Below are 12108 nucleotides of genomic sequence, written 5' to 3' on the forward strand. Positions count from 1 at the left end.
TTCGAACCGGAAGGTCCTCAGGGGAAAAGAACCGCCCTATTTTTTTTTTTTTGATCTGTGACACTTAGCATTTTAGGTGTCTGTACACTTCCTGGTTGTTGAAACATTGCGATTGAGGTCATCCAGCAGGAAGCCACACATGTCCTCCGTTGCGACTAACTATAGGTCTGTGGTTTGGCGGCCATTTTGAATTTCCAGGAGGGAGAGAACAGCAGCGCTAAAAATTGTACATATCTCAAGAACCGGAGGTTCCCCCAGGAGCTGGTAATAGCGTAGTTCACCTCCGGAGGACCCCTCGTTCGTGTACTGTAAAACAAAAACATCCTTTAAAGAAAAGGGCGGGCGGCAATGTGAAGCTAAATTTCAAACGTAAACCTTGTGCAGGGGCCATGGGTACAAATTTGTCGTTTCACAATGTATTACAAATCATGCTTTCTGGGGGCACTAGACGCAGTCACATGCTTCTCCATAGTTAGAACCTCCCTGCCTGTGTGTGGCGTAGCTCGACCATTACTGAATTAGGTGACTGTACTTCCTCATGTATCTACTTCTCTTTCACGGAAACCATTTGATGGCACCACTCTTTCCAAGGGCCAGTCTCCTTAGTTTGTCTTTAATGCTGTCTCACACCTTATCCACTTATGCTTCTATTCGAAATGCTCTTTATTGCTCTGTTTAGACCAGAAGTCCAGTCCTCAATCCCCCCCCCTCCATCCCCCCTTCCCCAACACTCCACCCCCCCTCCCCTCTCCATCCCCCCTTCCCCCCCACTCCATCCCCCCTCCCCCCCACTCCAAACAGGGATGGCCAAGTCTAGTCCTCAAGGGCCACCAACCATTCAGGTTTTCAGGATATCATTGCTTCAGCACAGGCCGAAGACTGAGCCACCTGTGCTGAAGCTGGGATATCCTTAAAACCTGTCCTGTTGGGGTATCTTGAGGACTGGAGTTGAGCACCCTTGCTTTAGACTCCATCATCCATCATTGAGCATGGATTCCTTCACGGCAATATTTGTTTGTATGTATTCAGTTAAAGACATGGAAAGATCGGTATCACGCGTGGCAAATGGATATTGTGACGTTAAATGAATTCTAAATGCGTCCGTTTCATGTGACATTCCTTCGTATCACATATCAAGGTGCTGTGTTCATCAGGTTTGATCCGTTTGCTGTAGTCGGCTATTTGGGGGGAGGTTTCTGTGGGAATTTAGGAAAGGAATTTCTGGGAGCGATTATTTTAATGCCCGGCATGAAACATTGTGCTCGCAAGCTGTGCAGGTTCCCTAACCCGGTGTCGGCTCTAAGGTGCCAATAAACGGTCAATAGATCAGCGTCCGATGTAGGAAACGGAGATAACCGGTTAAAGACGTGGTGTGGCGATGGCGCTCATTGGCCCAAAGAAAAAAAATTGCGCCGTGCCTGAATCAAATTGCATCATTATCAAAAAAGCAGCATTGCCTCCAAAATACAATGCGTTTTTAATAAAAACGTAGATAACAAGGACTGCATTTTTAGTTTTTATTTTGTGCGCCCTTTTTCATAAGTTTTAATGTACCGGTATTGCGTTTCCTTCAGTCGCTGCAGCGACCATTTAGGAAGCCATATTGCGCGCCCCGCTAAACGGGGGCTTCGCATGACGATCGGCAGTTTAGATAATGACATTGCCAGAAAGGTGTAGAACGGCTGCATTTGTTCGAACAAAGTGAAAATGGCAAGAGCTAGTGCCCCTTTATATCCGCTTTGCAATTACAACAGAAATGCAGTCATGTAAGGTTACTGAAAACGTTTGTATTGCAACTCTGTGTAAGGTTAAATGGGGGGTTTTTTTTGTAAAGGTATTACAAAGAAAAATATTTTTTAACATTATGGCATTATGTTTGTGTTAAATACATGGCATTGTGCCAACGGGAAGACCTTCTCTCCATCCTGTGGTTCCTACGGTACCCATGTTTAATACAGTCCTTTAAACACATGAGAAGAAGGGGCAGCGACGTGCCAAAGGGGAAAACAAAGAGCCCAATGAAATCCACCCCGATTAAAATGCAAAAACCTGATCCACTTAAGTCTTCGCACCAGATGTATCCACAGCCAGCACACGACAAATGTTGAAAGTAGGGCTAAAATGTAAATATTTAAAGCTATTAAATTGGTCTTTGGAACACTATCAAGACCAGGAAGGTAAGGTTAAGTTCTCGATGTTAACCCTTTTATCGCTGTGGGGTTAGGTAGTAGGGCAATCGCCTTAATTCAGGGGTGCTCAACTCCAGTACTCAAGACCGTCCCCAAAACCCCCCAACAGGTCAGGTTTCCAGGATATCTCAGCTTCAGCACAGGTGGCTCAATCAGTGAAAGACTGAGTCACCTGTGCTGAAGCTGGGATATCCTAAAAACCTGACCTTTTGGGGGATGCGATCTTGAGGACAGGAGATGAGAACCCCTGGTCTTAATTTGTAGTACATGAAATTAAATTCACCAATGTAAGTGGTTTCCAACACGTTTCTTGAATGCGCGTTTATTCCTTTTGACTACTGAATCGCAGAAGCAACACTAAGAAGAAAAAATACACCTGACTCTGCTGTGGGTTTTGCTTAAGATGGCTGCAGATGTTATTTCTCCTTCCTCCATATATACACACATCGTCGTAGACTATTTGGGTCCGTAAACACCACAAGAATGAGACGAGGAAACCATGGAAGCAGATGTCCGGTCTCAGAAGAGTGTCGGCGATGAGCATTAAGATGCTAATTATTTGTCATTTATTTAAGCAGAAGTCCTCTTTGTAACCTATTCTTTTGTGAGGCATCTGAGCCAGATGGTGTCCCTGTCTGGTACCCTAGACCTAGAACAATGGCACGTGCTGGTTCTGTAGAAATGTAAATTTGTAGAGTACATTTGTCTCTTTCAAGATGGCAATACCCAACTTTGTGATATATAAAGTAAGGGTGAGTATGTTCAGATGAGGCATGCTTTTCATCAGAATTTGAATTTGCAATGAAAAAAATTTTTTATCCAGTTTTGAAAATTTGTGATTTTTTTTGTTGTTAAAAAACAACAAAAAATGTTAAAAGTAAAAACCGCCATTAGGTTTTTAATGAAAAAATGTGAATATTTGAAAATTGGTAAATATTCCAAAACAATGAAAATGTGAAAAATTCAAATATAAATCATAGAAGCAAACAAACTAAGCAAATATTCAAAAATAGGAGAATATTTGCAAATGTATTAAAAAATTATAATAATATTTCAATGGTCATATTGTGCACATTGTGATTGCTGAGTAAGATAATGGTGTGTGGTTGCAAACTGTGCAAGGGGGTGTGAATGTCCAATATTAACGGAATTTACAGTACGAACGTGGAATTATATTCCTGGCACTGTGAGCATTATGAGTTAGAGATAGTGTCTTCTTTATTGTCACCTTGGGGGTGACATGGGCTGGCTCCTTTGATGTGCTGCTGAGAGTTCGCAACTCCTATTGAAATGGCTCTGCTCTGTTCTTGTCCTCTTATTAGGAAGCACTGGCTTCATCTTCACACCTCCCTGATAACCTGTGCTCTGAGACTTCCAAGGATTATGAAGATTTATCCTCACTCAGAAGCACCAATTGGAGGTCCAATAAACTATAAATGCTTAGCCATGTAACACCTTCTCTGTCATATGTGATTAATATCTTTGCAAATGTAATCCTGAAACACGCAATGTGATATAAAAACATAATAACCTACAAAACACAATGCAACACCCTTTTTGAACTACACATCCATTTTAAAGAGGCAATCCAAGCAATATCCTACATGGAACATTTTTTTTGTTTTATTTTTTTTATAAACTAGTTCTGTAGTATTAGATACTTATTGTATTTTTTATTCATCTCTTAATACCATTCTGAATGAGTTGTAATATACTGAGCATCATTTGATTTCTATAACAGGTTTTAGCCCACCTCCCCAGCAGTGCAAGATCTTTGCAACACTTTCCTGTTTGTGATAATTTGTTTCCAATGTTCCCAGCAGTTTGAGCTGCAAACTGTAACAATAGATAATGTTACCTGTGTAATATAAGGATACATTGTAGATGCTGAGTTACATTGAATGAAGGAATGCTTGGAACTGAAAGACGGCCATTTAGTGTACCCTGGGAAGCAGGCTCTTTGCTTACCGATCATGGGAGAACAAATCAATCGGCACCTTAGGTCAGGGGTGCGCAAACTGGGGGCACGAGATTTTGTTTGGGGGGGGGAGTGGCGCGGGCAGGTGCAGATGCCCCGCACTATTCCCCAAGGCATTTAAATTAAATACCGTGGGACAGCGCGAGGCCTCTGCAACCTCTACTTACCGCGGTTCAGCGAGCTCAGGACGCGTCCGCATGCCACATGACTGCGTTGCTATCGGAACGTGACGTCAAATGATGCCGCGGGTCACGTGACGTCTCACGATCCTGCGACATCATTTGACGCTGAACTGAGGTAAGGGGGGGGCGCGAGAGCGGAGGAGAGCAGGCAGGGGGGCGCAGCAAGAAAAGTTTGCACACCCCTGCCTTAGGTAGTTCATTGTCAATATAGGTTTTCAAAGGCTGCATCTATTAAAGTGCCGTTTGGTTTGCCTCTAACAAAAACACCTGATCTGTATTTAGAGATTCCTAACGCCAGTGTTTCCCCATCCGAGTGGCACTAGAGGTTTAGAAGGGGCTTAGAAAGATAAGGGGGGACATTCTGTACATGGAGACACAGAAAGTGGTAAAGATAATGGAGGCATTGAGTTAGAAGGGGAGGAACACTGGTTCAGAGAGAGTAACGGAGAGAAAGCCATAAAGAGGAAGGCGGCACTAAATAACCCAGGTGTTAAATGTAACTACGTTTAATCCTTAATCTTTTGAATCAGATTTTTGGATGGCCCAATCCCTTCAATACTCGCCATCTGGCTTTTGTGCACCGAACACAAAATGGACAAAACAGTTGCTTCTGGGGGATCCCAGTATAAAACCATTGGGAACCATATACCAGAAGCATTTGTGTCTGTTAATGTTTACGTATACCTTCCAACATACTATTAGAGTGTAAGTTCCTTTGGTGCAGGGATTCCCTGTTGAACACATGTGATCTGTTTAATTCATTGCTTTAAATTTGGTTATCAGTGCTTTTCAGAATACATCAAATATAAGTATTTTTTTTTTTTAATAAATTTTGTTTAACGTATGTAAACAAACCTTGTTTTAATTTTCAAAGATGGCTGTTTGGCGCATTTGTCAGCCTTGTTTGCTTCACTGAAATAACACGGTGACTCCAGTTGCACGGGAGCTGCTTCCATGTTCGAACCAAAGTTAAAACGAGCAAGGGAGAGCTAAGGTATAAAAAGGGGCATTAAAATATCAGATTCGTTTTACCATCTATATTTCTATTGACCTTTTTATTTTTTTATAGAAAAGTACAGTATGTGTAAAAATAAGGTTAGCCTATTAAACATACTGACAGCCAGAATACTCCCTCTAGTTGCATTGTGGGATTAGAACGAGTAACTGAGACGCTGGGAAACGGCCTAGCCTTATAATGACCACAATTTGGTTGACTAATTTCCTCTTTTTTTCTGTTTGTTTCAAAACCAAAGTAAGTTGTTTAACGGCCACTGCTCACGGATTCCTGTTTTTGCTATTATCTGTTGGCAGTTTCTGTCGGGCTCTGTTTTGTAACCTTGTTTTTTTTCTTGCCTGTGTTTTTTTTGCAGAAGGATTTCTCTGTGCGAGACGAGCTGCAGGGATCTGATGTGGAGCACTGGCTGGGGTTCATCACCTTTCTCTGCGAAGTGTTTGGCACGATGAAGAGCAGCACCGGCGAGCCGTTCAGAGTCCTTGTGTGTCCCATATATACCTGCCTCAGGGAGGTAATGGCTGTTCTGTAGTAGGATCCAGACTTGTTAGCTCTTACTGGTTCTCCGGAGCAGAACCCCAATTAATTTCAGCTCAGGGCCCCCCCCCCCCCTTTTCCTGCTCCCGGAGATACTTACCTCTGTAGGTGATGCCAGCATCTATGTGGAGTTTAAATGTCCCAGTCAGGCGAGCCAATAGGAAGCAGCACCGGATGACGTCACGGCTTCCTATTGGCCCGCAGGACGTGGGACATTTAAAGCCACCATTTCGTTAGGCACACAAGTTCCCTGGCTGCAGAGATCCTGGCACCCCCTACGGAGGGAAGTATCTCTGGCAGCAGGGGGTCACCGGAGTTGAAATTAACACCGTTCAGCTAAAAAAATAAAAAATAAAACCCTGCTTCAATCCTAGAATAAACAAAAACAAAACAATACATGAAACCTCTATTGCTGCTTTAAATTTCCATTTATGCTCCAGCACTGTTAAATTAATTTCAGGCCTTGGAGGTTGATATTTCCGAGGAACCTATTATATATTAGAGATATTAGATATATTAGAGATACACATTCACTAATGTGGCAGATTTGGTACCTGTGCAAAAGTGTTGTGGAGCCTTTTTGAAAAATGTGCCAAGCGCCCCTTACACTGATTATAATTCGGATGAACAGTGAGAAGTAGGCACACGGACTTAAGCCAATGAATTTTAATGTGCCGAAATGAGCCAACGTTTCGGTAGTATAATGCTGCCTTTGTAAAGACCCTCACCTTGTACTGCCGGAACGTTGTTTCATTTTGACACATTAGCATTCATTGGCTTAAGTCCGTGTGCCTGCTTCTCACTGTTCGTCCGTGCATCTTCTGGGACTCTTGGACTCCCGTTGACACAGAGCACCGGCAGCTAAGAACCCCCCTATTACGCGCATTATTGATCGCCTGCATTCCTCCCTGTATCCAACTGATTATAATTCACCAGTAAAGTAGCCGGTTCCGTCAACTCTTTCACTGACACACGGATATCAATTTACTTTGTTTTCAACTGTTTCCATGCTGATTTAAAGCCGCAGAGCCGCCGGTAGACTTCCTGGTTATGGAAACATGGCAACCCCGCTGTGGTCCAACAGGAAGCCACAATGTCATCCATTGCGGCTTCCTGTTGGTCTGCCATTTTTTCCTCCCTAGCGGGTGGAGAACCGTAAAACTGGAGATTTCAGGGTGTGTAAACTAATAGTCTCTATGTTAATAAAGAGGGATGTGGCAGGTAGGTGAGAGATCCCCAGAAAGCTATATATTTTGTGTGAGTTTTTACCTTCCCAGGTAGGCACATTATCAGCAATAAAATATCTCCAGAATGCTACGATGGCATTTAAAAAGGGGGCAACAACTTCTTCATAGTCATAACAAAAAATTATTTACGATTTATGGAGGTAAGAAAATATATTTTTTTAAATATGCGTTTTTTTAAAACTGATTTAGGATTCAGCCTTTGGTCAGGACAAGTGTCTCTCACTGCGGGTTCCTTATTATCTGCAGGGCTTCCTCACGGATAGCAAATGATGGAATGATTTTGGGGTATAGTTGATTTGACCGTAACACTGGAAAATGTAGCGTTAAACTTAGTAGTCATTTAATTTCACGTTTAGTGGTGTTTAAACAGTTAATGAACTTAGCAATTCACTTATAGTGTGCCTCAGCAATCAGATCATTAGGCTCTGAATGGGTTTACAGCAGTGGCAGAGAGACGGTTAATAAGAGACAGTGGGACAATCCAGTAATAGTCCGCCTACAAAGAGGTATCTTCCGGGAACTGTCAGTGAGTGACCCGTCCTGTCCCCTCCTCCCAGGGACTCCAGACCAACCTTGGAGAGTACCCAAGTGGTCATTGTTTGTCAGACTTTCAGGAATACATTTGGAAAAGCTATTAAGCATGAAACGCCTTCAAAAAAAAATATCCCTGTAATAAATGGCTAGAGTTAGACTCTTAGAAAAAGGGATCTTTATGTTGCAGGGCTACAGCGTATATAACGTGATTTATTGCTGCCCTTTAAACTCCATCTGGGGAATAAAAAATAAGAAATAAAGTCTTGTTATGAAGGAAACTTAGTTATCATTAACACTTTTGCTGCCAGAACAGCCTGCAACATACTCCGGGGTTAAGGGTTAAGGGAGAGACGACACTCAAACCCTGGCCATGAATGAGTGTAAAAAGTTCATCAAGCTTCTATTTGTCATACCTGCCAACGAATTCCATGTCCACCGTATGAAAATGGATCCAGTCCTTGTTTTGCTTCTCCATTTGCTGTCCTGTTAGCGATTTTGGTTGAAGAAAGACCGGCCTGGGTGGTTCTCACACAGTGGACCTGGAGTGCATTGGCAGGTATGGATTTGTGTTCACGTGCCGTTCAGACTGGCCAGTGTTATAAAGTAAACATGGGGAAGGATTAGTGGCCAAAGTGGGTCACTGGGAATTGGGAGACAATAGACAGACAAAAGGCTCACTGGATCCCATTTAGCAACAGATATTGAAATGGCAGAACAAGTAAAAGCTCTCAGCCATGTAACAATGTTATTTACAGACCTTCTAAGACATGTTAAGTAGATTAGCAGATGCATGCACAGGAGCACAATAACAGCTATCACAGAATATACATCAGGGATAATTAGGGAATTGCGGAATCAGGGATAATTAGGGAAATAACACTGTAGTGAAAGTTGAAGTGAGCAATTCGGAGCAATAAAGCAATTTCTAGAAATTCACAATTGCAAAAGAGGCGTGTGCACACATCGGTCTGCGAAATGTGCGTGTGCACACATCGGTCTGCAAAATGTGCGTGTGCACACATCGGTCTGCGAAATGTGCGTGTGCACACATCGGTCTGCAAAATGTGCGTGTGCACACATCGGTCTGCAAAATGTGCGTGTGCACACATCGGTCTGCGAAATGTGCGTGTGCACACATCGGTCTGTGAAATGTGCGTGTGCACACATCGGTCTGCAAAATGTGCGTGTGCACACATCGGTCTGCGAAATGTGCGTGTGCACACATCGGTCTGCAAAATGTGCGTGTGCACACATCGGTCTGCGAAATGTGCGTGTGCACACATCGGTCTGCGAAATGTGCGTGTGCACACATCGGTCTGCGAAATGTGCGTGTGCACACATCGGTCTGCGAAATGTGCGTGTGCACACATCGGTCTGCAAAGTGATTTCACAATGAAGTATCAGTAATTAAAGTTAAAAAAAGGAAGTGAAAGTCAATTAGTAGCAAACGCATGGCAGATAAATGTAGGTGTATCTGCAGCAATAATTGTATCAATATTTCTCCAAATTAGACCATTTTTTGACAATTACCCAGTGAAGAATGTGCTGACAGTCTGACGTTCAGGGCCGCCAACAGGGTGGGTCTCCCGGGGTTGGCGTCCCGGGCCCGGTGAGTCAGGGGGCCCGGCCGAGCCCGTGTCATAAAAAAAAGTGTCAGGGAGAAAATATGCCGGCGTTCCCCCGTGCGCATGCGCAGAGTAGAGGTCTCGGCGCACATGCGCAGGGAAGCTGGGTGTCCGACCTGCAGGGCCCAGGGATGGGATGAGTGGCGCGTGTCCGGTGGGCTGCCCCTTCCAATCGCTGGATCCCTTCCTCGCTACCCACAAGTCCTGTCTCCCCGCCCGCATGGGCACCTGAGGGGAATGTGGGCGGGAGGGGGACGCGCCCTGTCGAGCGCACGCCACCTTGTTCCCCCCGCGCCTACCTCCCGCCCCGGGCAGCAGCCACGGGGACTGCAAATGCTGACTGTGGGATGGAGGGGAAGCGCCGTGGCAAGCCCACGCCCGCCAACAAAGCTCCCCCCCGTGCCAGCTTCCTGTCCCGGGCAGCACCCACTCAGGCAGTCACCCAGGCAGTCAGTCAGTCACCCACCCACCAGGCAGTCAGTCACCCACCCAGGCAGGCAGGCAGTAAGTTACCCACCCAGGCAGTCAGTAAGTCACCCACCCAGCCAGTCAGTAAGTCACTCACCCATCCAGGCAGTCAGTAAGTCACCCACCCAGGCAGTCAATAAGTCACTCACCCATCCAGGCAGTCAGTAAGTCACCCATCCAGGCAGTCAGTAAATTCACCCACCCACCCAGGCAGTCAGTAAGTCACCCACCCACCCACCCACCCAGGCAGTCCAGTCAGTAAGTCACCCACCCATCCAGGCAGTCAGTAAATTCACCCACCCACCCAGGCAGTCAGTAAGTCACTCACCCATCCAGGCAGTCAGTAAGTCACCCATCCAGGCAGTCAGTAAGTCACTCACCCATCCAGGCAGTCAGTAAGTCACCCACCCATCCAGGCAGTCAGTAAATTCACCCACCCACCCAGGCAGTCAGTAAGTCAAAGCAGTCATTAAGTCACCCATCCAGGCAGTCAGTAAATTCATCCACCCATCCAGGCAGTCATTAAGTCACCCACCCACACCCACCCAGGCAGTCATTAAGTCACCCACCCAGGCAGTCAGTAAGTCACCCAGGCAGTCAGTAAGTCACCCAGGCAGTCAGTAAATCACCCAGGCAATCAGTAAGTCACCCACCCAGGCAGTCAGTAAGTCACCCACCCAGGCAGTCAGTAAGTCACCCACCCAGGCAGTCAGTAAGTCACCCACCCAGGCAGTCAGTAAGACACCCACCCAGGCAGGCAGTAAGTCATCCACCCACCCACCCAGGCAGTCAGTAAGTCACCCACCCAGGCAGTCAGTAAGTTACCCACCCAGGCAGTCAGTAAGTCACCCAATCAGGCAGTCAGTAAGTCACCCAACCAGGCAGTCACTAAATCACCCACCCAGGCAGTCAGTCACCCACCCAAACAGTCAGTCACCCACCCAGGCAGTCAGTCACCCACCCAGGCAGTCAATCACCCAGGCAGGCAGTCAGTCACCCACCCAGGCAGTCAGTCACCCACCCAGGCAGTCAATCACCCACCCAGGCAGTCAGTCAAGGTAGTCAGTCAGTCATCCACCCACCTAGGCAATCAGTCACCCACGTGCCTTCCATTTCCCCTCCGAAACCAACCCCACTGCTGGCCAATTGACGACCCCGCCGCCCTCTCCGGCCGGTTGAAGCTCCACCGCCACCCCCGGCCGGTAGAATTGCGGGCTGATTGAAGGCTCCCCCACGGGCCGGTTGAAGGCTCCCCCCGTGGGCCAGTTGAATGCCCCCCTCCTGACTGATCGACGGTGACCACCGCAGACCGGTTGAAGAGAGGTACTGTAATTCATTATAGTCCCATACTGTACTTTACCCCTTAGGTCCATACTTAACCCCCCAAGCCCATACTTATCCCCCCAGGCCCATACTTGACCACCCAGGCCCATACTTAACCCCCAACCCCCCAGGCCCATACTGAATCCCCCCCAGGATTTGAAATAAAATAACAATATAATGTATAGGTATATTACAATGTTGATACAAAGTAGTACAGTAAGCACTGAAGTCCTTGCTTTTATCCTTTGACTTGGGCGGCCAGCAATGCACCGGACAGTCAAAGGGTTAAGCCGTTAAGGCACTTACAAAAAACAATCTGCCTCACGTAGCAAACTTGTTCTTACATCTGACACAGATGCAAGAAAGGAAAAGCAACAGTGCTTGAAAACAATCTTTCCTTAGCACATTCTTTACATTGATATGTCACCCCCAAGGCTTGCTGGGGAGAGAGGTTGGTGGGGTTGATATTCTGTGGCTATTTGGTATGGACCTGTTGAATGCTCTTCTCTTGCCATTAAGTGAGGAGACCAGTGGAGAAGGGGTACGGGCATCGATGAGGTGCAGGAGAGGTATTCCCTGAAATAGTAAGCTTTCAGGACACTTTAAATGTGGTCCTGATATAGTAGGACTGGGAAGTCCATAGGTACATTGAGGGCGATGATTACTAACTCCCATAGTGCCTATCCTCTCCACCGCCAGACGGGCCTGCAACAAAGGGGTTTAATTGTGTCCCACTTTCATATTTTATTCCAGCCTCTTACAAGCAAACCTGGTAGATGGCATTCGTATCAGCGTGACGCTAATGAAACTCTGCCCCAGGCATTGTCTCTGCTTGGAGCCAGGCTTCCATAGAAATGATGGATCTCTTTCATCCTCCCATTGATCTATTATAAGTAAGGTGCTTTTGCAGTGTCTCCTTTCAGTCTGCAGAGCTGTTAGTCACAGTTTTGCAACAAGGATGGAGGATAATGTAATCATGTTGGCACATTGCTTGCACTGTGAGGAGGCCATGA

The 12108-nt window shown here is 45.9% G+C and overlaps 1 protein-coding gene across 3 annotated transcripts in view; it reads left to right on the plus strand.

Annotated features, from left to right (window-relative positions):
• Positions 1 to 12108, plus strand: part of CTIF (cap binding complex dependent translation initiation factor) — a 419064-nt gene that overhangs the window by 390679 nt on the left and 16277 nt on the right. For all 3 annotated transcript variants that reach the window (XM_075586013.1, XM_075586021.1, XM_075586039.1), the window contains one exon: positions 5720 to 5875. In XM_075586013.1, coding sequence (XP_075442128.1) covers positions 5720 to 5875 — 156 coding nt within the window. The remainder of the gene's footprint in view (positions 1 to 5719; positions 5876 to 12108) is intronic.

Source organism: Ascaphus truei, chromosome 1 (assembly GCF_040206685.1).
Source record: "Ascaphus truei isolate aAscTru1 chromosome 1, aAscTru1.hap1, whole genome shotgun sequence".
NCBI classification, from domain to species: Eukaryota; Metazoa; Chordata; class Amphibia; order Anura; family Ascaphidae; genus Ascaphus; species Ascaphus truei.